General features: G+C 48.6%; 1 protein-coding gene across 3 annotated transcripts in view; it reads left to right on the forward strand.

Annotated features, from left to right (window-relative positions):
- LOC115205770 (PDZ and LIM domain protein 7) overlaps positions 1-26726 on the forward strand; it is a 106483-nt gene that overhangs the window by 20075 nt on the left and 59682 nt on the right. For all 3 annotated transcript variants that reach the window (XM_029772083.1, XM_029772084.1, XM_029772086.1), the window contains exon 3: positions 20477-20628. In XM_029772083.1, coding sequence (XP_029627943.1) covers positions 20477-20628 — 152 coding nt within the window. The remainder of the gene's footprint in view (positions 1-20476; positions 20629-26726) is intronic.

The following is a 26726-nucleotide window of genomic DNA, read 5'->3' on the forward strand; positions in this document are numbered from 1 at the left end:
AAAGGCTGTTTAGCTGGTTAATGAATAGGATAAAGTCTGGTTAATGAATAGGATAAAGGCTGGTTAATGAATAGGATAAAGGCTGGTTAATGAATAGGATAAAGGCTGGTTAATGAATAGGATAAAGGCTGGTTAATGAATAGGATAAAGGCTGGTTAATGAATAGGATAAAGGCTGTTTAGCTGGTTAATGAATAGGATAAAGGCTGTTTAGCTGGTTAATGAATAGGATAAAGGCTGTTTAGCTGGTTAATGAATAGGATAAAGGCTGTTTAGCTGGTTAATGAATAGGATAACGGCTGTTTAGCTGGTTAATGAATAGGATAAAGGCTGTTTAGCTGGTTAATGAATAGGATAAAGGCTGTTTAGCTGGTTAATGAATAGGATAAAGGCTGTTTAGCTGGTTAATGAATAGGATAAAGGCTGTTTAGCTGGTTAATGAATAGGATAACGGCTGTTTAGCTGGTTAATGAATAGGATAACGGCTGTTTAGCTGGTTAATAAACAGGATAAAGGCTGTTTAGCTGGTTAATAAATAGGATAAAGGCTGTTTAGCTGGTTAATAAATAGGATAAAGGCTGTTTAGCTGGTTAATGAATAGGATAAAGGCTGTTTAGCTGGTTAATGAATAGGATAAAGGCTGTTTAGCTGGTTAATGAATAGGATAAAGGCTGTTTAGCTGGTTAATGAATAGGATAAAGGCTGTTTAGCTGGTTAATGAATAGGATAAAGGCTGTTTAGCTGGTTAATGAATAGGATAAAGGCTGTTTAATACTGGGAAGGAGACTAGGAGAGGAGACACCCCACCCCACAACAGTTAGTAAACACTGGGAAGGAGACTAGGAGAGGAGACACCCCACCCCACAACAGTTAGTTAATACTGGCAAGGACACTAGGAGAGGAGACACCCCACAACAGTTAGTTAATACTGGCAAGGAGACTAGGAGAGGAGACACCCCACCCCACAACAGTTAGTTAATACTGGGACGGAGACTAGGAGAGGAGACACCCCACCCCACAAGTTAGTTAATACTGGCAAGGAGACTAGGAGAGGAGACTCCCCACCCCACAACAGTTAGTTAATACTGGCAAGGAGACTAGGAGAGGAGACTCCCCACCCCACAACAGTTAGTTAATACTGGGAAGGAGAATATGAGAGGAGACTCCCCACCCCACAACAGTTAGTTAATACTGGGAAGGAGACTAGGAGAGGAGACACCCCACCCCACAACAGATAGTTAATACTGGGAAGGAGACTAGGAGAGGAGACACCCCACCCCACAACAGTTAGTTAATACTGGGAAGGAGACTAGGAGAGGAGACACCCCACCCCACAACAGATAGTTAATACTGGCAAGGAGACTAGGAGAGGAGACACCCCACCCCACAACAGTTAGTTAATACTGGCAAGGAGACTAGGAGAGGAGACACCCCACCCCACAACAGTTAGTTAATACTGGCAAGGAGACTAGGAGAGGAGACACCCCACCCCACAACAGTTAGTTAATACTGGGAAGGAGACTAGGAGAGGAGACACCCCACCCCACAACAGTTAGTTAATACTGGCAAGGAGACTAGGAGAGGAGACACCCCACCCCACAACAGTTAGTTAATACTGGCAAGGAGACTAGGAGAGGAGACACCCCACCCCACAACAGTTAGTTAATACTGGCAAGGAGACTAGGAGAGGAGACACCCCACCCCACAAGTTAGTTAATACTGGCAAGGAGACTAGGAGAGGAGACACCCCACCCCACAACAGATAGTTAATACTGGGAAGGAGACTAGGAGAGGAGACTCCCCACCCCACAACAGTTAGTTAATACTGGGAAGGAGACTAGGAGAGGAGACTCCCCACCCCACAGCAGTTAGTTAATACTGGGAAGGAGACTAGGAGAGGAGACACCCCACCCCACAACAGTTAGTTAATACTGGCAAGGAGACTAGGAGAGGAGACACCCCACCCCACAACAGATAGTTAATACTGGCAAGGAGACTAGGAGAGGAGACACCCCACAACAGTTAGTTAATACTGGGACGGAGACTAGGAGAGGAGACACCCCACCCCACAAGTTAGTTAATACTGGGAAGGAGACTAGGAGAGGAGACACCCCACCCCACAACAGTTAGTTAACACTGGGAAGGAGACTAGGAGAGGAGACACCCCACCCCAGAACAGTTAGTTAATACTGGCAAGGACACTAGGAGAGGAGACACCCCACAACAGTTAGTTAATACTGGCAAGGAGACTAGGAGAGGAGACACCCCACCCCACAACAGTTAGTTAATACTGGGACGGAGACTAGGAGAGGAGACACCCCACCCCACAAGTTAGTTAATACTGGCAAGGAGACTAGGAGAGGAGACTCCCCACCCCACAACAGTTAGTTAATACTGGCAAGGAGACTAGGAGAGGAGACTCCCCACCCTACAACAGTTAGTTAATACTGGGAAGGAGAATATGAGAGGAGACTCCCCACCCCACAACAGTTAGTTAATACTGGGAAGGAGACTAGGAGAGGAGACTCCCCACCCCACAGCAGTTAGTTAATACTGGGAAGGAGACTAGGAGAGGAGACACCCCACCCCACAACAGATAGTTAATACTGGCAAGGAGACTAGGAGAGGAGACTCCCCACCCCACAACAGTTAGTTAATACTGGCAAGGAGACTAGGAGAGGAGACACCCCACCCCACAACAGATAGTTAATACTGGGAAGGAGACTAGGAGAGGAGACACCCCACCCCACAAGTTAGTTAATACTGGCAAGGAGACTAGGAGAGGAGACTCCCCACCCCACAACAGATAGTTAATACTGGGAAGGAGACTAGGAGAGGAGACTCCCCACAACAGTTAGTTAATACTGGGACGGAAACTAGGAGAGGAGACACCCCACCCCACAAGTTAGTTAATACTGGGAAGGAGACTAGGAGAGGAGACTCCCCACCCCACAAGTTAGTTAATACTGGGAAGGAGACTAGGAGAGGAGACTCCCCACCCCACAACAGTTAGTTAATACTGGCAAGGAGACTAGGAGAGGAGACACCCCACCCCACAACAGATAGTTAATACTGGCAAGGAGACTAGGAGAGGAGACACCCCACAACAGTTAGTTAATACTGGGACGGAAACTAGGAGAGGAGACACCCCACCCCACAAGTTAGTTAATACTGGGAAGGAGACTAGGAGAGGAGACTCCCCACCCCACAACAGTTAGTTAATACTGGGAAGGAGACTAGGAGAGGAGACACCCCACCCCACAACAGATAGTTAATACTGGCAAGGAGACTAGGAGAGGAGACACCCCACAACAGTTAGTTAATACTGGCAAGGAGACTAGGAGAGGAGACACCCCACCCCACAACAGTTAGTTAATACTGGCAAGGAGACTAGGAGAGGAGACACCCCACCCCACAACAGTTAGTTAATACTGGCAAGGAGACTAGGAGAGGAGACACCCCACCCCACAACAGTTAGTTAATACTGGCAAGGAGACTAGGAGAGGAGACACCCCACCCCACAACAGTTAGTTAATACTGGCAAGGAGACTAGGAGAGGAGACACCCCACCCCACAAGTTAGTTAATACTGGCAAGGAGACTAGGAGAGGAGACTCCCCACCCCACAACAGTTAGTTAATACTGGGAAGGAGACTATGAGAGGAGACTCCCCACCCCACAGCAGTTAGTTAATACTGGGAAGGAGACTAGGAGAGGAGACACCCCACCCCACAACAGATAGTTAATACTGGGAAGGAGACTAGGAGAGGAGACTCCTCACCCCACAACAGTTAGTTAATACTGGCAAGGAGACTAGGAGAGGAGACACCCCACCCCACAACAGTTAGTTAATACTGGCAAGGAGACTAGGAGAGGAGACACCCCACCCCACAACAGATAGTTAATACTGGCAAGGAGACTAGGAGAGGAGACACCCCACCCCACAACAGATAGTTAATACTGGGAAGGAGACTAGGAGAGGAGACACCCCACCCCACAACAGTTAGTTAATACTGGGAAGGAGACTAGGAGAGGAGACACCCCACAACAGATAGTTAATACTGGGAAGGAGACTAGGAGAGGAGACACCCCACCCCACAACAGATAGTTAATACTGGGAAGGAGACTAGGAGAGGAGACACCCCACCCCACAACAGTTAGTTAATACTGGGAAGGAGACTAGGAGAGGAGACTCCCCACCCCACAACAGTTAGTTAATACTGGGAAGGAGACTAGGAGAGGAGACTCCCCACCCAACAACAGTTAGTTAATACTGGCAAGGAGACTAGGAGAGGAGACACCCCACCCCACAACAGATAGTTAATACTGGGAAGGAGACTAGGAGAGGAGACACCCCACAACAGTTAGTTAATACTGGCAAGGAGACTAGGAGAGGAGACACCCCACCCCACAAGTTAGTTAATACTGGGAAGGAGACTAGGAGAGGAGACTCCCCACCCCACAACAGTTAGTTAATACTGGGAAGGAGACTAGGAGAGGAGACACCCCACCCCACAACAGTTAGTTAATACTGGGAAGGAGACTAGGAGAGGAGACACCCCACCCCACAACAGATAGTTAATACTGGGAAGGAGACTAGGAGAGGAGACACCCCACAACAGTTAGTTAATACTGGCAAGGAGACTAGGAGAGGAGACACCCCACAACAGATAGTTAATACTGGGAAGGAGACTAGGAGAGGAGACACCCCACCCCACAACAGTTAGTTAATACTGGGAAGGAGACTAGGAGAGGAGACACCCCACCCCACAACAGATAGTTAATACTGGGAAGGAGACTAGGAGAGGAGACACCCCACCCCACAACAGTTAGTTAATACTGGGACGGAGACTAGGAGAGGAGACACCCCACCCCACAACAGATAGTTAATACTGGGAAGGAGACTAGGAGAGGAGACACCCCACCCCACAACAGTTAGTTAATACTGGGACGGAGACTAGGAGAGGAGACTTCCCACCCCACAACAGTTAGTTAATACTGGGAAGGAGACTAGGAGAGGAGACACCCCACCCCACAACAGATAGTTAATACTGGGAAGGAGACTAGGAGAGGAGACACCCCACAACAGTTAGTTAATACTCGGACGGAGACTAGGAGAGGAGACTCCCCACCCCACAACAGTTAGTTAATACTGGGAAGGAGACTAGGAGAGGAGACACCCCACAACAGTTAGTTAATACTGGGATGGAGACTAGGAGAGGAGACACCCCACCCCACAAGTTAGTTAATACTGGGAAGGAGACTAGGAGAGGAGACACCCCACCCCACAACAGATAGTTAATACTGGGAAGGAGACTAGGAGAGGAGACACCCCACAACAGTTAGTTAATACTGGGACGGAGACTAGGAGAGGAGACACCCCACCCCACAACAGTTAGTTAATACTGGCAAGGAGACTAGGAGAGGAGACACCCCACCCCACAACAGATAGTTAATACTGGGAAGGAGACTAGGAGAGGAGACTGCCCACCCCACAACAGATAGTTAATACTAGCAAGGAGACTAGGAGAGGAGACTCCCCACCCCACAACAGTTAGTTAATACTGGGAAGGAGACTAGGAGAGGAGACACCCCACAACAGATAGTTAATACTGGGAAGGAGACTAGGAGAGGAGACACCCCACCCCACAACAGATAGTTAATACTGGGAAGGAGACTAGGAGAGGAGACACCCCACCCCACAACAGATAGTTAATACTGGGAAGGAGACTAGGAGAGGAGACACCCCACCCCACAACAGTTAGTTAATACTGGGAAGGAGACTAGGAGAGGAGACTCCCCACCCCACAACAGTTAGTTAATACTGGCAAGGAGACTAGGAGAGGAGACACCCCACCCCACAAGTTAGTTAATACTGGGAAGGAGACTAGGAGAGGAGACTCCCCACCCCACAACAGTTAGTTAATACTGGGAAGGAGACTAGGAGAGGAGACACCCCACCCCACAACAGTTAGTTAATACTGGGAAGGAGACTAGGAGAGGAGACACCCCACCCCACAACAGATAGTTAATACTGGGAAGGAGACTAGGAGAGGAGACACCCCACCCCACAAGTTAGTTAATACTGGGACGGAGACTAGGAGAGGAGACACCCCACCCCACAACAGTTAGTTAATACTGGGAAGGAGACTAGGAGAGGAGACACCCCACCCCACAACAGATAGTTAATACTGGGAAGGAGACTAGGAGAGGAGACACCCCACCCCACAACAGATAGTTAATACTGGGACGGAGACTAGGAGAGGAGACACCCCACCCCACAAGTTAGTTAATACTGGGAAGGAGACTAGGAGAGGAGACTCCCCACCCCACAACAGTTAGTTAATACTGGGAAGGAGACTAGGAGAGGAGACTCCCCACCCCACAACAGTTAGTTAATACTGGCAAGGAGACTAGGAGAGGAGACACCCCACCCCACAACAGATAGTTAATACTGGGAAGGAGACTAGGAGAGGAGTCTGCCCACCCCACAACAGATAGTTAATACTGGCAAGGAGACTAGGAGAGGAGACACCCCACCCCACAACAGTTAGTTAATACTGGCAAGGAGACTAGGAGAGGAGACACCCCACCCCACAACAGTTAGTTAATACTGGCAAGGAGACTAGGAGAGGAGACACCCCACCCCACAACAGATAGTTAATACTGGCAAGGAGACTAGGAGAGGAGACACCCCACAACAGTTAGTTAATACTGGGACGGAAACTAGGAGAGGAGACACCCCACCCCACAAGTTAGTTAATACTGGGAAGGAGACTAGGAGAGGAGACACCCCACCCCACAACAGATAGTTAATACTGGGAAGGAGACTAGGAGAGGAGACACCCCACCCCACAACAGTTAGTTAATACTGGCAAGGAGACTAGGAGAGGAGACACCCCACCCCACAACAGTTAGTTAATACTGGCAAGGAGACTAGGAGAGGAGACACCCCACCCCACAACAGTTAGTTAATACTGGCAAGGAGACTAGGAGAGGAGACACCCCACCCCACAACAGTTAGTTAATACTGGCAAGGAGACTAGGAGAGGAGACACCCCACCCCACAACAGATAGTTAATACTGGGACGGAGACTAGGAGAGGAGACACCCCACCCCACAAGTTAGTTAATACTGGGAAGGAGACTAGGAGAGGAGACTCCCCACCCCACAACAGTTAGTTAATACTGGGAAGGAGACTAGGAGAGGAGACTCCCCACCCCACAACAGTTAGTTAATACTGGCAAGGAGACTAGGAGAGGAGACACCCCACCCCACAACAGTTAGTTAATACTGGCAAGGAGACTAGGAGAGGAGACTGCCCACCCCACAACAGATAGTTAATACTGGCAAGGAGACTAGGAGAGGAGACTCCCCACCCCACAACAGTTAGTTAATACTGGGAAGGAGACTAGGAGAGGAGACACCCCACAACAGATAGTTAATACTGGGAAGGAGACTAGGAGAGGAGACACCCCACCCCACAACAGATATTTAATACTGGGAAGGAGACTAGGAGAGGAGACACCCCACCCCACAACAGATAGTTAATACTGGGAAGGAGACTAGGAGAGGAGACACCCCACCCCACAACAGTTAGTTAATACTGGGAAGGAGACTAGGAGAGGAGACTCCCCACCCCACAACAGTTAGTTAATACTGGGAAGGAGACTAGGAGAGGAGACTCCCCACCCCACAACAGTTAGTTAATACTGGCAAGGAGACTAGGAGAGGAGACACCCCACCCCACAAGTTAGTTAATACTGGCAAGGAGACTAGGAGAGGAGACACCCCACCCCACAACAGTTAGTTAATACTGGCAAGGAGACTAGGAGAGGAGACACCCCACCCCACAAGTTAGTTAATACTGGCAAGGAGACTAGGAGAGGAGACTCCCCACCCCACAACAGTTAGTTAATACTGGGAAGGAGACTATGAGAGGAGACTCCCCACCCCACAGCAGTTAGTTAATACTGGGAAGGAGACTAGGAGAGGAGACACCCCACCCCACAACAGATAGTTAATACTGGGAAGGAGACTAGGAGAGGAGACTCCTCACCCCACAACAGTTAGTTAATACTGGCAAGGAGACTAGGAGAGGAGACACCCCACCCCACAACAGTTAGTTAATACTGGCAAGGAGACTAGGAGAGGAGACACCCCACCCCACAACAGATAGTTAATACTGGCAAGGAGACTAGGAGAGGAGACACCCCACCCCACAACAGTTAGTTAATACTGGGACGGAAACTAGGAGAGGAGACACCCCACAAGTTAGTTAATACTGGGAAGGAGACTAGGAGAGGAGACACCCCACCCCACAACAGATAGTTAATACTGGGAAGGAGACTAGGAGAGGAGACACCCCACCCCACAACAGTTAGTTAATACTGGCAAGGAGACTAGGAGAGGAGACACCCCACCCCACAACAGTTAGTTAATACTGGCAAGGAGACTAGGAGAGGAGACACCCCACCCCACAACAGTTAGTTAATACTGGCAAGGAGACTAGGAGAGGAGACACCCCACCCCACAACAGTTAGTTAATACTGGCAAGGAGACTAGGAGAGGAGACACCCCACCCCACAACAGTTAGTTAATACTGGCAAGGAGACTAGGAGAGGAGACACCCCACCCCACAACAGTTAGTTAATACTGGGACGGAGACTAGGAGAGGAGACACCCCACCCCACAAGTTAGTTAATACTGGCAAGGAGACTAGGAGAGGAGACTCCCCACCCCACAACAGTTAGTTAATACTGGCAAGGAGACTAGGAGAGGAGACTCCCCACCCCACAACAGTTAGTTAATACTGGCAAGGAGACTAGGAGAGGAGACACCCCACCCCACAACAGATAGTTAATACTGGCAAGGAGACTAGGAGAGGAGACACCCCACAACAGTTAGTTAATACTGGGACGGAGACTAGGAGAGGAGACACCCCACCCCACAAGTTAGTTAATACTGGGAAGGAGACTAGGAGAGGAGACTCCCCACCCCACAACAGTTAGTTAATACTGGGAAGGAGACTAGGAGAGGAGACACCCCACAACAGATAGTTAATACTGGGAAGGAGACTAGGAGAGGAGACACCCCACCCCACAACAGATAGTTAATACTGGGAAGGAGACTAGGAGAGGAGACACCCCACCCCACAACAGTTAGTTAATACTGGGAAGGAGACTAGGAGAGGAGACTCCCCACCCCACAACAGTTAGTTAATACTGGCAAGGAGACTAGGAGAGGAGACACCCCACCCCACAACAGATAGTTAATACTGGGAAGGAGACTAGGAGAGGAGACACCCCACAACAGTTAGTTAATACTGGCAAGGAGACTAGGAGAGGAGACACCCCACCCCACAAGTTAGTTAATACTGGGAAGGAGACTAGGAGAGGAGACTCCCCACCCCACAACAGTTAGTTAATACTGGGAAGGAGACTAGGAGAGGAGACACCCCACCCCACAACAGTTAGTTAATACTGGGAAGGAGACTAGGAGAGGAGACACCCCACCCCACAACAGATAGTTAATACTGGGAAGGAGACTAGGAGAGGAGACACCCCACAACAGTTAGTTAATACTGGCAAGGAGACTAGGAGAGGAGACACCCCACAACAGATAGTTAATACTGGGAAGGAGACTAGGAGAGGAGACACCCCACCCCACAACAGTTAGTTAATACTGGGAAGGAGACTAGGAGAGGAGACACCCCACCCCACAACAGATAGTTAATACTGGGAAGGAGACTAGGAGAGGAGACACCCCACCCCACAACAGTTAGTTAATACTGGGACGGAGACTAGGAGAGGAGACACCCCACCCCACAACAGATAGTTAATACTGGGAAGGAGACTAGGAGAGGAGACACCCCACCCCACAACAGTTAGTTAATACTGGGAAGGAGACTAGGAGAGGAGACATCCCACCCCACAACAGATAGTTAATACTGGGAAGGAGACTAGGAGAGGAGACACCCCACCCCACAACAGTTAGTTAATACTGGGACGGAGACTAGGAGAGGAGACTCCCCACCCCACAACAGTTAGTTAATACTGGGAAGGAGACTAGGAGAGGAGACACCCCACAACAGTTAGTTAATACTGGCAAGGAGACTAGGAGAGGAGACACCCCACAACAGATAGTTAATACTGGGAAGGAGACTAGGAGAGGAGACACCCCACCCCACAACAGTTAGTTAATACTGGGAAGGAGACTAGGAGAGGAGACACCCCACCCCACAACAGATAGTTAATACTGCGAAGGAGACTAGGAGAGGAGACACCCCACCCCACAACAGTTAGTTAATACTGGGACGGAGACTAGGAGAGGAGACACCCCACCCCACAACAGATAGTTAATACTGGGAAGGAGACTAGGAGAGGAGACACCCCACCCCACAACAGTTAGTTAATACTGGGAAGGAGACTAGGAGAGGAGACACCCCACCCCACAACAGATAGTTAATACTGGGAAGGAGACTAGGAGAGGAGACACCCCACCCCACAACAGTTAGTTAATACTGGGACGGAGACTAGGAGAGGAGACTCCCCACCCCACAAGTTAGTTAATACTGGGAAGGAGACTAGGAGAGGAGACACCCCACCCCACAACAGTTAGTTAATACTGGGACGGAGACTAGGAGAGGAGACACCCCACCCCACAAGTTAGTTAATACTGGGAAGGAGACTAGGAGAGGAGACACCCCACCCCACAACAGATAGTTAATACTGGGAAGGAGACTAGGAGAGGAGACACCCCACCCCACAACAGTTAGTTAATACTGGGACGGAGACTAGGAGAGGAGACACCCCACCCCACAAGTTAGTTAATACTGGGAAGGAGACTAGGAGAGGAGACTCCCCACCCCACAACAGTTAGTTAATACTGGGAAGGAGACTAGGAGAGGAGACTCCCCACCCCACAACAGTTAGTTAATACTGGCAAGGAGACTAGGAGAGGAGACACCCCACCCCACAACAGATAGTTAATACTGGGAAGGAGACTAGGAGAGGAGACTGCCCACCCCACAACAGATAGTTAATACTAGCAAGGAGACTAGGAGAGGAGACTCCCCACCCCACAACAGTTAGTTAATACTGGGAAGGAGACTAGGAGAGGAGACACCCCACAACAGATAGTTAATACTGGGAAGGAGACTAGGAGAGGAGACACCCCACCCCACAACAGATAGTTAATACTGGGAAGGAGACTAGGAGAGGAGACACCCCACCCCACAACAGATAGTTAATACTGGGAAGGAGACTAGGAGAGGAGACACCCCACCCCACAACATTTAGTTAATACTGGGAAGGAGACTAGGAGAGGAGACTCCCCACCCCACAACAGTTAGTTAATACTGGGAAGGAGACTAGGAGAGGAGACTCCCCACCCCACAACAGATAGTTAATACTGGGAAGGAGACTAGGAGAGGAGACACCCCACCCCACAACATTTAGTTAATACTGGGAAGGAGACTAGGAGAGGAGACTCCCCACCCCACAACAGTTAGTTAATACTGGGAAGGAGACTAGGAGAGGAGACTCCCCACCCCACAACAGTTAGTTAATACTGGCAAGGAGACTAGGAGAGGAGACACCCCACCCCACAAGTTAGTTAATACTGGGAAGGAGACTAGGAGAGGAGACTCCCCACCCCACAACAGATAGTTAATACTGGGAAGGAGACTAGGAGAGGAGACACCCCACCCCACAACAGATAGTTAATACTGGGAAGGAGACTAGGAGAGGAGACACCCCACCCCACAACAGATAGTTAATACTGGGAAGGAGACTAGGAGAGGAGACACCCCACCCCACAACAGATAGTTAATACTGGCAAGGAGACTAGGAGAGGAGACACCCCACCCCACAACAGATAGTTAATACTGGGAAGGAGACTAGGAGAGGAGACACCCCACCCCACAACAGATAGTTAATACTGGGAAGGAGACTAGGAGAGGAGACACCCCACCCCACAACAGTTAGTTAATACTGGGAAGGAGACTAGGAGAGGAGACACCCCACCCCACAACAGTTAGTTAATACTGGCAAGGAGACTAGGAGAGGAGACACCCCACCCCACAACAGATAGTTAATACTGGGAAGGAGACTAGGAGAGGAGACACCCCACCCCACAACAGATAGTTAATACTGGGACGGAGACTAGGAGAGGAGACACCCCACCCCACAAGTTAGTTAATACTGGGAAGGAGACTAGGAGAGGAGACTCCCCACCCCACAACAGTTAGTTAATACTGGGAAGGAGACTAGGAGAGGAGACTCCCCACTCCACAACAGTTAGTTAATACTGGCAAGGAGACTAGGAGAGGAGACACCCCACCCCACAACAGATAGTTAATACTGGGAAGGAGACTAGGAGAGGAGACTGCCCACCCCACAACAGATAGTTAATACTGGCAAGGAGACTAGGAGAGGAGACTCCCCACCCCACAACAGTTAGTTAATACTGGGAAGGAGACTAGGAGAGGAGACACCCCACAACAGATAGTTAATACTGGGAAGGAGACTAGGAGAGGAGACACCCCACCCCACAACAGATAGTTAATACTGGGAAGGAGACTAGGAGAGGAGACACCCCACCCCACAACAGATAGTTAATACTGGGAAGGAGACTAGGAGAGGAGACACCCCACCCCACAACAGTTAGTTAATACTGGGAAGGAGACTAGGAGAGGAGACACCCCACCCCACAACAGTTAGTTAATACTGGGAAGGAGACTAGGAGAGGAGACTCCCCACCCCACAACAGTTAGTTAATACTGGCAAGGAGACTAGGAGAGGAGACACCCCACCCCACAACAGATAGTTAATACTGGGAAGGAGACTAGGAGAGGAGACACCCCACAACAGTTAGTTAATACTGGCAAGGAGACTAGGAGAGGAGACACCCCACCCCACAAGTTAGTTAATACTGGGAAGGAGACTAGGAGAGGAGACTCCCCACCCCACAACAGTTAGTTAATACTGGGAAGGAGACTAGGAGAGGAGACACCCCACCCCACAACAGTTAGTTAATACTGGGAAGGAGACTAGGAGAGGAGACACCCCACCCCACAACAGATAGTTAATACTGGGAAGGAGACTAGGAGAGGAGACACCCCACCCCACAAGTTAGTTAATACTGTGACGGAGACTAGGAGAGGAGACACCCCACCCCACAACAGTTAGTTAATACTGGGAAGGAGACTAGGAGAGGAGACACCCCACCCCACAACAGTTAGTTAATACTGGCAAGGAGACTAGGAGAGGAGACACCCCACCCCACAACAGATAGTTAATACTGGGAAGGAGACTAGGAGAGGAGACACCCCACAACAGATAGTTAATACTGGGAAGGAGACTAGGAGAGGAGACACCCCACAACAGTTAGTTAATACTGGGACGGAGACTAGGAGAGGAGACACCCCACAACAGTTAGTTAATACTGGGAAGGAGACTAGGAGAGGAGACACCCCACCCCACAACAGTTAGTTAATACTGGCAAGGAGACTAGGAGAGGAGACACCCCACCCCACAACAGATAGTTAATACTGGGAAGGAGACTAGGAGACTCCCCACCCCACAACAGTTAGTTAATACTGGAAAGGAGACTAGGAGAGGAGACACCCTACCCCACAACAGTTAGTTAATACTGGGAAGGAGACTAGGAGAGGAGACTCCCCACCCCACAACAGATAGTTAATACTGGGAAGGAGACTAGGAGAGGAGACACCCCACCCCACAACAGATAGTTAATACTGGGAAGGAGACTAGGAGACGAGACTCCCCACCCCACAACAGATAGTTAATACTGGGAAGGAGACTAGGAGAGGAGACACCCCACCCCACAAGTTAGTTAATACTGGGAAGGAGACTAGGAGAGGAGACACCCCACAACAGATAGTTAATACTGGGAAGGAGACTAGGAGAGGAGACAACACACCCCACAACATTTAGTTAATACTGGGAAGGAGACTAGGAGAGGAGACAACACACCCCACAACATTTAGTTAATACTGGGAAGGAGACTAGGAGAGGAGACTCCCCACAACAGATAGTTAATACTGGGAAGGAGACTAGGAGAGGAGTCTCCCCACAACAGATAGTTAATACTGGGAAGGAGACTAGGAGAGGAGACACCCCACAACAGATAGTTAATACTGGGAAGGAGACTAGGAGAGGAGACTCCCCACAACAGATAGTTAATACTGGGAAGGAGACTAGGAGAGGAGACACCCCACAACAGATAGTTAATACTGGGAAGGAGACTAGGAGAGGAGACTCCCCACCCCACAACAGATAGTTAATACTGGGAAGGAGACTAGGAGAGGAGACTCCCCACCCCACAACAGATAGTTAATACTGGGAAGGAGACTAGGAGAGGAGACACCCCACCCCACAACAGTTAGTTAATACTGGGAAGGAGACTAGGAGAGGAGACACCCCACCCCACAACAGTTAGTTAATACTGGGAAGGAGACTAGGAGAGGAGACACCCCACCCCACAACAGATAGTTAATACTGGCAAGGAGACTAGGAGAGGAGACACCCCACCCCACAACAGTTAGTTAATACTGGGAAGGAGACTAGGAGAGGAGACTCCCCACCCCACAACAGTTAGTTAATACTGGGAAGGAGACTAGGAGAGGAGACACCCCACCCCACAACAGTTAGTTAATACTGGGAAGGAGACTAGGAGAGGAGACTCCCCACCCCACAACAGTTAGTTAATACTGGGACGGAGACTAGGAGAGGAGACACCCCACCCCACAACAGTTAGTTAATACTGGGAAGGAGACTAGGAGAGGAGACACCCCACCCCACAACAGTTAGTTAATACTGGGAAGGAGACTAGGAGAGGAGACACCCCACCCCACAACAGTTAGTTAATACTGGGAAGGAGACTAGGAGAGGAGACACCCCACCCCACAACAGTTAGTTAATACTGGGAAGGAGACTAGGAGAGGAGACACCCCACCCCACAACAGTTAGTTAATACTGGGAAGGAGACTAGGAGAGGAGACTCCCCACCCCACAACAGTTAGTTAATACTGGGAAGGAGACTAGGAGAGGAGACACCCCACCCCACAACAGTTAGTTAATACTGGGAAGGAGACTAGGAGAGGAGACACCCCACCCCACAACAGTTAGTTAACACTGGGAAGGAGACTAGGAGAGGAGACACCCCACCCCACAACAGTTACGAAATGCTTCAGTCTGGTTTTAGACCCCATCATAGCACTGAGACTGCACTTGTGAAGGTGGTAAATGACCTTTTGACGTCAGACCGAGGCTCTGCATCTGTCCTCGTGCTCCTAGATCTTAGTGCCGCTTTTGATACCATCGATCACCACATTCTTTTTGGAGAGATTGGAAACCCAAATTGGTCTACATGGACAAGTTCTGGCCTGGTTTAGATCTTATCTGTCGGAAAGATATCAGTTTGTCTCTGTGAATGGTTTGTCCTCTGACAAATCAATTGTAAAATTTCGGTGTTCCTCAAGGTTCCGTTTTAGGACCACTATTGTTTTCACTATATATTTTACCTCTTGGGGATGTCATTCGAAAACATAATGTTATATTTCACTGCTATGCGGATGACACACAGCTGTACATTTCAATGAAAACATGGTGAAGCTCCAAAATTGCCCTCGCTAGAAGCCTGTGTTTCAGACATAAGGAAGTGGATGGCTGCAAACTTTCTACTTTTAAACTCGGACAAAACAGAGATGCTTGTTCTAGGTCCCAAGAAACAAAGAGATCTTCTGTTCAATCTGTCAATTAATCTGGATGGTTGTACAGTCGTCTCAAATAAAACTGTGAAGGACCTCGGTGTTACTCTGGGCCCTGATCTCTCTTTTGAAGAACATATCAAGACTGTTTCAAGGACAGCTTTTTTCCACCTACGTAACATTGCAAAAATCAGAAACTTTCTTTCCAAAAATGACGCAGAAAAATGTATCCATGCTTTTGTTACTTCTAGGCTGGACTACTGCAATGCTCTACTTTCCGGCTACCCGGATAAAGCACTAAACAAACTTCAGTTAGTGCTAAATACGGCTGCTAGAATCCTGACTAGAACCAAAAAATTTGATCATATTACTCCAGTGCTAGCCTCCCTACACTGGCTTCCTGTTAAGGCAAGGGCTGATTTCAAGGTTTTACTGCTAACCTACAAAGCATTACATGGGCTTGCTCCTACCTATCTTTCCGATTTGGTCCTGCCGTACATACCTACACGTACGCTACGGTCACAAGACGCAGGCCTCCTAATTGTCCCTAGAATTTCTAAGCAAACGGCTGGAGGTAGGGCTTTCTCCTATAGAGCTCCATTTTTATGGAATAGTCTGCCTACCCATGTGAGAGACGCAGACTCAGTCTCAACCTTTTGTCTTTACTGAAGACTTATCTCTTCAGTAGGTCCTATGATTAAGTGTAGTCTGGCCCAGGAGTGGGAAGGTGAACGGAAAGGCTGGAGCAACGAACCGCCCTTGCTGTCTCTGCCTTGCCGGTTCCCCTCTTTCCACTGGGATTCTCTGCCTCTAACCCTATTACAGGGGCTGAGTCACTGACTTACTGGTGTTCTTCCATGCCGTCCATGGGAGGGGTGCGTCACTTGAGTGGGTTGAGTCACTGACGTGGTCTTCCTGTCTGGGTTGGCGCCCACCCCTTGGGTTGTGCCATGGCGGAGATTTTTGTGGGCTATACTCGGCCTTGTCTTCGGACGGTAAGTTGGTGGTTGTAGACATCCCTCTAGTGGTGTGGGGGCTGTGCTTTGGCAAAGTGGGTGGGGTTATATCCTGCCTGTTTGGCCGTGTCCGGGGGTATCATCGGATGGGGCCACAGTGTCTTCTGATCCCTCCTGTCTCAGCCTCCAGTATTTATGCTGCAGTAGTTTGTGTCGGGGGGCTAGGGTCAGTCTGTTTCATCTGGAGTATTCTCTTGTCTTATCCGGTGTCCTGTGTGAATTTAAATATGCTCTCTCTAATTCTCTCTTTCTCTCGGAGGACCTGAGCCCTAGGACCATGCCTTGGGACTACCTTGCATGATGACTCCTTGCTGTCCCCAGTCCACCTGGCCATGCTGCTGCTCCAGTTTCAACTGTTCTGCCTGCGGCTACGGAACCCTGACCTGTTCACCGGACGTGCTTGTTGCACCCTCGACAACTACAATGATTATTATTATTTGACCATGCTGGTCATTTATGAACATTTTAACATCTTGACCATGTTCTGTTATAATATCCACCCGGCACAGCCAGAAGAGGACTGGCCACCCTTCATAGCCTGGTTCCTCTCTAGGTTTCTTCCTAGGTTTTTGGCCTTTCTAGGGAGTTTTTCCTAGGGAGTTTTTCCTAGTCACCGTGCCTCTTTCACATGCATTGCTTGCTGTTTGGGGTTTTAGGCTGGGTTTCTGTACAGCACTTTGAGATTTCAGCTGATATACGAAGGGCTATATAAATAAATTTGATTTGATTTTGATTTGATATCAGAGCAGATTATAATAGAAACCTAAAGAGAGAGAGACAGTAAAGCCTAGCAGGTTATAATAGAAACCAGTCAAATTTATTTATATAGCCCTTCGTATATCAGCTGAAATCTCAAAGTGCTGTACAGAAACCCAGCCTAAAACCCCAAACAGCAAGCAATGCATGTGAAAGAGGCACGGTGGCTAGGAAAAACTCCCTAGGAAAAACTCCCTAGAAAGGCCAAAAACCTAGGAAGAAACCTAGAGAGGAACCAGGCTATGAGGGGTGGCCAGTCCTCTTCTGGCTGTGCCGGGTGGATATTATAACATGGTCAAGATGTTAAAATGTTCATAAATGACCAGCATGGTCAAATAATAATAATCATTGTAGTTGTCGAGGGTGCAACAAGCACGTCCGGTGAACAGGTCAGGGTTCCGTAGCCGCAGGCAGAACAGTTGAAACTGGAGCAGCAGCATGGCCAGGTGGACTGGGGACAGCAAGGAGTCATCATGCCAGGTAGTCCCGAGGCATGGTCCTCGGGCTCAGGTCCTCCGAGAGAAAGAGAGAATTAGAGAGAGCATATTTAAATTCACACAGGACACCGGATAAGACAAGAGAATACTCCAGATGAAACAGACTGACCCTAGCCCCCCGGCACATAAACTACTGCAGCATAAATACTGGAGGCTGATAGGCCTTACTGTCTCTCTCTACTGGTTTCTATTATAACCTGCTCTGCTAGGCCTTACTGTCTCTCTACTGGTTTCTATTATAACCTGCTCTGATAGGCCTTACTGTCTCTCGCTGTGCGTGTCAAATCGCACCCTATTCACTATATAGTGCACTTTGTTTGACCAGGATAGGGTGCCATTTCGGACACACCCACTTACACTGCTGTAGCAGGCCGGCAGGGTACTGACTCTTGAGTTTAGATATGCAGCTTTTACCCTGCTTTGTGTTGTAATGTAGCTGTAACTCATGCTTGATTTATAATCTTCGGTAACGGATGAGTCGTGCTGCTAGCTAATGTCATGTACGGTAACGGATGAGTCGTGCTGCTAGCTAATGCCATGTACGGTAACAGATGAGTCGTGCTGCTAGCTAATGCCATGTACGGTAACAGATGAGATGTGCTGTTAGCTAATGTCATGTACGGTAACAGATGAGTTGTGCTGTTAGCTAATGTCATGTACGGTAACAGATGAGTCGTGCTGCTAGCTAATGCCATGTACGGTAACAGATGAGTTGTGCTGTTAGCTAATGCCATGTACGGTAACAGATGAGTCGTGCTGCTAGCTAATGTCATGTACGGTAACAGATGAGTTGTGCTGTTAGCTAATGTCATGTACGGTAACAGATGAGTCGTGCTGCTAGCTAATGTCATGTACGGTAACAGACGAGTTGTGCTGCTAGCTAATATCTACGGTAACAGACGAGTCGTGCTGCTAGCTAATTTCATGTACGGTAACAGACGAGTCGTGCTGCTAGCTAATGCCATGTACGGTAACAGATGAGATGTGCTGTTAGCTAATTTCATGTACGGTAACAGATGAGATGTGCTGTTAGCTAATGCCATGTACGGTAACAGATGAGTCGTGCTGTTAGCTAATGCCATGTACGGTAAATGATACAGCCTCAGTATGGGACACATCTGGTTTAGTGTATAGTTACCCAGCCTGTCTCTGCATCCCAAATGGCACCCTATTCAAGCCCAGTGCACTACTTTTGACTAATGTCCGATGTAGGGAATCGGGTGCCATTTTAGGCGAGGCCTCTCTCTCTGTAATGTCCCGTGGTGAGTTCACTTCAAAGCTTCAGTTCACATCTGTAATGGATCACAAGAAGTGATGTCATATTGGTAAATAGAAATGCTTACCTCATGTCCTCATTATGGTGTTGGGAACTGTCTGGCTGAACACACACACACACACAAACATAACTTGTCAGACACAGATCCCTGAGCTTCCCTCTACAGATCATTAGCCGGCGATAACAGACCCAACCCAAACGTGAATCCTGTTGGTGGCTTTGTGGAGGTATATTTAGTCAATACAGTAGTTGACAGTGTTGAAAGGCCCCCTGGGCTCCACTATCTGCTGTTAACAGAAAGATGGGACACATCTCTGTGTACCTGTTAATTGTACATACTGGGCCCTAGAATGCTTCAGTGTGCACTTTCATCTCTCTGATCCTATTCTTAACCAATATGTTCCCTTTTACTAGATATCCTCCTAGTCTTCCCCTTTAGATCAGCCCTGTTACTGACTAGATATCCTCCTGGTCTCCCCTTTAAATCAGCTTGACACTATTTACCTGCTTGTCTTGGAACCATATTTGATTAAAGCACAGTATCATTTGTCCCGATTTCTTTTAGATTTTTGTTTCTCAGAGCGAGCAAATAGTAGATTATTATATTTCACGTGTATTTATGCAGCTCTACTGTTGAACTGAAAGGCTGAAGAATGTTCAGTGGGGTTTCATGGGTAATCATGATGTTTTCTTGTGTCTGTGACCGGCATTAATAGACCAACGTCCTGTCCTGTGCTGCTGCTGCTGCACGACTTACTGTCCTGTGCTGCGCGACTTACTGTCCTGTGCTGCTGCGCGACTTACTGTCCTGTGCTGCTGCGCGACTTACTGTCCTGTGCTGCTGCGCGACTTACTGTCCTGTGCTGCTGCGCGACTTACTGTCCTGTGCTGCTGCGCGACTTACTGTCCTGTGCTGCTGCTGCTGAGCGACTTACTGTCCTGTGCTGCTGCTGCTGAGCGACTTACTGTCCTGTGCTGCTGCTGCTGAGCGACTTACTGTCCTGTGCTGCTGCTGCTGAGCGACTTACTGTCCTGTGCTGCTGCTGCTGAGCGACTTACTGTCCTGTGCTGCTGCTGCTGAGCGACTTACTGTCCTGTGCTGCTCCTGCTGCTGAGCGACTTACTGTCCTGTGTTGTTGCTGTAAAGAAAGAAAGTGGAATCTTAAAGTTGAGAACAACAACTCCCCTCTTCCTCTACAGCTGACCCCCGGGGGTAAGGCCACCCAGGCCGGTGTGGGCGTGGGAGATTGGGTGGTGTCCATCGGGGAGACCAACGCAGAAGACATGACCCATGTGGAGGCGCAGAACAAGATCAGAGCAGCAGAGGAGTCTCTCACCCTAACCCTCAGCAAGTAAGATAATATAACTAGATCAAACCAGACTCACCCTCAGCTAGATACTGTACATACACCATACTGTACTCACCCTCAGCTAGATGCTGTAACTATACCATACTGTACATACACCATACTGTACATACACCATACTGTACATACACCATACTGTACATACACCATACTGTACATACACCATACTGTACACGCCCTCAGCTAGATGCCGTAACTATACACGCCCTCAGCTAGATGCCGTAACTATACACGCCCTCAGCTAGATGCCGTAACTATACACGCCCTCAGCTAGATGCCGTAACTATACACGCCCTCAGCTAGATGCCGTAACTATACACGCCCTCAGCTAGATGCCGTAACTATACACGCCCTCAGCTAGATGCCGTACATACCGTACACGCCCTCAGCTAGATGCCGTAACTATACACGCCCTCAGCGAGATGCCGTACATACCGTACACGCCCTCAGCGAGATGCCGTACATACCGTACACGCCCTCAGCTAGATGCCGTACATACCGTACACGCCCTCAGCTAGATGCCATACACGCCCTCAGCTAGATGCCCTCAGCTAGATGCCGTACACGCCCTCAGCTAGATGCCGTACATACCGTACATACCATACGGTACATACCCTCAGCATGATGCTGTAACTATACTATATTGTATACACCATACATTTACATTTAAGTCATTTAGCAGACGCTCTTATCCAGAGCGACTTACAAATTGGTGCATTCACCTTATGATATCCAGTGGAACAACCACTGTACAATAGTACATCTATATCTTTTAGGGGGGAGGGGGGTAGAAGGATTACTTTATCCTATCCCAGGTATTCCTTAACCTCTACGGGCTAGGGGGCAGCATTGAGAATTTTGGAAAAAATATGTGCCCATTTTTAACTGACTCCTACACCAACTCAGAAGCTAGAATATGCATATTATTGTTCAGGTTTGGATAGAAAACACCCTAAAGTTTCTAACTGTTTGAATGGTGTCTGTGAGTATAACAGAACTCCTATGGCAGGCAAAAACCTGAGAAGGTTTCATGCAGGAAGTACCCTGTCTGACAAGGTGTTGTTGTTCTTGCTTCTGTTTATTGAAGAGTCAGGATCTTAGCTGTAACGTGACAATTCCTAGGGCTCCAATAGGCTCTCAGAACCCGGGAAAAACCTGAACGATGACGAGGCAGCCTCAGGCTGAAACACATTATCGCCTTTTCCAAGTGTCCCATCAGGGGACAATAGAATTAGGCGCGTGCGCGATTCGCCCCCGTGGAGTATTTTCCTTCGGCTGTTTAGCTAATTGCAGATTCCCGGTCGGAATATTATCGCTTTTCTACGAGATAAATTGCACAAAAATTGATTTTAAACAGCGGTTGACATGCTTCGAAGTACGGTAATGGAATATTTAGACATTTTTTGTCACATTCTGCGCCATGCGCACGACCGTGATTTAGCATTCTGATAGTGTCTAGAACGCACGAACAAAACGCCGCTGTTTGGATATAACGATGGATTATTTGGGACCAAACCTACATTTGTTATTGAAGTAGAAGTCCTGGGAGTGCATTCTGACGAAGAACAGGAAAGGTAAGACCATTTTTCTTATAGGAAATGTGATTTTGGTGAAGGCTAAACTTGCCGGGTGTCTAAATAGCTAGCCCGTGATGGCTGGGCTATGTACTTAGAATATTGCAAAATGTGCTTCATCCGAAAAGCTATTTTAAAATCGGACATATCGAGTGCATAGAGGAGTAATGTATCTATAATTCTGAAAATAATTGTTATGCTTTTTGTGAACGTTTATCGTGAGTAATTTAGCAAATTGTTATTAAATTCCCCGGAAGTTTGCGGGGGGTATGCTTTTTCTGAACGTCACATGCTAATGTAAAAAGCTGTTTTTTGATATAAATATGAACTTGATTGAACAGACATGCATGTATTGTATAACATAATGTCCTAGGTGTGTCATCTGATGAAGATCATAAAAGGTTAGTGCTGCATTTAGCTGTGGTTTAGGTTTTTGTGACATGCTAGCTTGAAAAATGGGTGTCTGATTATTTCTGGCTGGGTACTCTGCTGACAATCTAATGTTTTGCTTTCGTTGTAAAGCCTTTTTGAAATCGGACAGTGTGGTTAGATTAACGAGAGTCTTGTCTTTAAATAGCTGTAAAATAGTCATATGTTTGAGAAATTGAAGTAATAGCATTTCAAACGTTTTAAAAATCGCACCACAGGATTACACTGGCTGTTACGTAGGTGGGACGAATTCGTCCCGCCGGTCCCATAGAGGTTAATGAGGTGGGGTTTCAGGTGTCTCCGGAAGGTGGTGATTGACTCCGCTGTCCTGGCATCGTGAGGGAGCTTGTTCCACCATAGGGGTGCCAGAGCAGCGAACAGTTTTGACTGGGCTGAGCGGGAACTGTGCTTCCTCAGAGGTAGGGGGGCCAGCAGGCCAGAGGTGGATGAGCGCAGTGCCCTCGTTTGGGTGTAGGTACTGATCAGAGCCTGAAGGTACGGAGGTGCCGTTCCCCTCACGGCTCCGTAGGCAAGCACCATGGTCTTGTTGCGGATGCGAGCTTCAACTGGAAGCTATTGGAGAGAGCGGAGGAGCGGGGTGACGTTAGAGAACTTGGGAAGGTTGAACACCAGACGGGCTGCGGCGTTCTGGATGAGTTGTCGGGGTTTAATGGCACAGGCAGGGAGCCCAGCCAACAGCGAGTTGCAGTAATCCAGACGGGAGATGACAAGTGCCTGGATTAGGACCTGCGCCGCTTCCTGTGTGAGGCAGGGTCGTACTCTGCGAATGTTGTAGAGCATGAACCTACAGGATCGGGTCACCGCCTTGATGTTAGTGGAGAACGACAGGGTGTTGTCCAGGGTCACGCCAAGGTTCTTAGCACTCTGGGAGGAGGACACAATGGAGTTGTCAACCGTGATGGCGAGATCATGGAACGGGCAGTCCTTCCCCGGGAGGAAAAGCAGCTCCGTCTTGCCGAGGTTCAGCTTGAGGTGGTGATCCGTCATCCACACTGATATGTCTGCCAGACATGCAGAGATGCGATTCACCACCTGGTTATCAGAAGGGGGAAAGGAGAAGATCGTGTGTCTACATAGCAATGATAGGAGAGACCATGTGAGGATATGACAGAGCCAAGTGACTTGATGTATAGCGAGAATAGGAGAGGGCCTAGAACAGAGCCCTGGGGGACACCAGTGGTGCGGAGACAGATTCTCGCCACGCCACCTGGTAGGAGCGACCTGTCAGGTAGGACGCAATCCAAGCGTGGGCCGCGCCGGAGATGCCCAACTCGGAGAGGGTGGAGAGGAGGATCTGGTGGTTCACAGTATCAAAGGCAGCAGATAGGTCTAAAAGGAGAGAGCAGAGGAGAGAGAGTTAGTTTTAGCAGTGTGGAGAGCCTCCGTGACACAGAGAAGAGCAGTCTCAGTTGAATGACCAGTCTTGAAACCTGACTGATTTGGATCAAGAAGGTCATTCTGAGAGAGATAGCAAGAGAGCTGGCCAAGGACGGCACGCTCAAGAGTTTTGGAGAGAAAAGAAAGGGAAACTGGTCTGTAGTTGTTGACATCGGAGGGATCGAGTATAGGTTTTTTGAGAAGGGGTGCAACTCTCGCTCTCTTGAGGACGGAAGGGACGTATCCAGTGGTCAAGGATGAGTTGATGAACGAGGTGAGAAGGGAGAAGGTCTCCAGAAATGGTCTGGAGGAGAGAGGAGGGGATAGGGTCAAGCGGGCAGGTTGTTGGGCGGCCGGCCGGCCGTCACAAGTCGCAAGATTTCATCTGGAGAGAGAGGGGAGAAAAAGGTCAAAGCATAGGGTAGGGCAATGTGAGCAGGACCAGTGGTAGAAGGTGGACCAGCGGTGTTGTTTGACTTTCAAACGAGGAGCGGATGTCGTCAACCTTCTTTTCAAAATGGTTGACGAAGTCATCCACAGAGAGGGAGGGGGGGGGATTCAGGAGGGAGGAGAAGGTGGCAAAGAGCTTCCTAGGGTTAGAGGCAGATGCTTGGAATTTAGTGGTAGAAAGTGGCTTTAGCAGCAGAAACAGAAGAGAAAAATGTAGAGAGGAGGGAGTGAAAGGATGCCAGGTCCGCAGGGAGGCGAGTTTTCCTCCATTTCCGCTCGGCTGCCCGGAGCCCTGTTCTGTGAGCTCGCAATGAGTTGTCGAGCCACGGAGCAGGATGGGAGGACCGAGCCGGCCTGGAGGATAGAGGACATAGAGAGTCAAAGGATGCAGAAAGGGAGGAGAGGAGGGTTGAGGAGGCAGAATCAGGAGATTGGTCGGAGAAGCATTGAGCAGGTTTGAGCAGAGGGAAGAGATGATAGGATGGAAGAGGAGAGAGTAGCGGGAGAGAGAGAGCGAAGGTTGCGACGGCGCAATACCATCCGAGTAGGGGCAGAGTGAGAAGTGTTGGAGGAGAGCGAGAGGGAAAAGGATACAAGGTAGTGGTCGGAGACTTGGAGGGGAGTTGCAATGAGATTAGTGGAAGAACAGCATCTAGTAAAGATGAGGTCAAGCGTATTGCCTGCCTTGTGAGTAGGGGGGGAAGGTGAGAGGGTGAGGTCAAAAGAGGAGAGGAGTGGAAAGGAGGAGGCAGAGAGGAATGAGTCAAAGGTAGACGTGGGGAGGTTAAAGTCTCCCAGAACTGTGAGAGGTGAGCCATCCTCAGGGAAGGAACTTATCAAGGCGTCAAGCTCATTGATGAACTCTCCAAGAGAACTTGGAGGGCGATAAATGATAAGGATGTTAAGCTTGAATGGGCTGGTAACTGTGACAGCATGGAATTCAAAGGAGGAGATAGACAGATGGGTCAGGGGAGAAAGAGAGAATGTCCACTTGGGAGAGATGAGGATTCCAGTGCCACCACCCCGCTGGCCAGATGCTCTCGGGGTATGCGAGAACACGTGGTCAGACGAGAAGAGAGCAGTAGCAGTTGTCGTGTCTTTGGCTATGCCAGATTAAGTGATATTTCATGCTATTCTATAAAATCCTTTCTCTGTAATTAATATTACCTGATTAAGCTAATCATGTAAATGTAATTAACTAGAAAGTTGGGGCACCACGGAAGAACGTTTATAGAGCCGTTATCTTCCAAATAAACTCTTAAAATACTTAGTAATATTTTACATCGATAGCCGTCATCTTAATCATCTTATTTTCAGTCTCATAATGAAAGTTGTAAATTCTTGGTTATCTTCACGAACCCTGGCTAACAAGTTGAATCAGCAATACAAAATTGGGTTTAACTATTTATTTACTAAATACCTAAACCAATCACACAGAATTACAAATACACAGAATACAATGATGTCATACAGAAAACATCTCTGGTGAACGGAACCTGTATGAAAGCTGGTTACACAAAGGAAAGGGGGTTGGGCTTGAATGAAATAGCGGGAAGACTTAGGAACAAAGAAACAGCAGCTATGCTATCGTAAATACATTATCTTATGCATTACTAAATTACCGCCCATTTGGAAAAGGAAAATGCAATAAATATTTACTCTGAGCTGCGCTTCGGTAGATTTGTCGTAGATGCTGGCCGGGTTGGCCAACAGATCTTCCTGTTCTCGGAAGAATGTCTCTGGTGGTAAATTGGATACGTGGTGGTATCATCGTCTGATTGTTAGACTGGATCCGTCGTCCGTCCTTTCCTAGCCCACGTCTACAACGGCCGCTGCTAACTCGATGGCTAGGAAGTATCACTTCTGTAGTGAATAAGCTCAAAGCTCACGCCGAGGTTGGCTTAGTTCTGTACTTGACGTGTGTCCTTCTAACGTAGAGGCTGCAGACCTCACGTACTGGAACATGTGGTTATCTTTTCGTCAAAGGCTAATATAGTGGAGAGGGGGAAGGATGTGTTTCATCGTTTATAACCCCTGTCTCTTCACAGGGGTGGGCCACTGATCAAGCAGGGCACTTTCCTTATGAAAACCCAATTCTCTCATTTGGAAGCTAAAATTACATTTAATCTCCTAACAAACAATTTCAATATCAAACATTTCAATTGCATAACAATTCCATGTGACTCTGATAACTAGAGGGTGTATACTTTCCCAGGTACAGTTTATGTCGTC

Source organism: Salmo trutta, chromosome 13, assembly GCF_901001165.1.
Source record: "Salmo trutta chromosome 13, fSalTru1.1, whole genome shotgun sequence".
NCBI lineage: Eukaryota > Metazoa > Chordata > Actinopteri > Salmoniformes > Salmonidae > Salmo > Salmo trutta.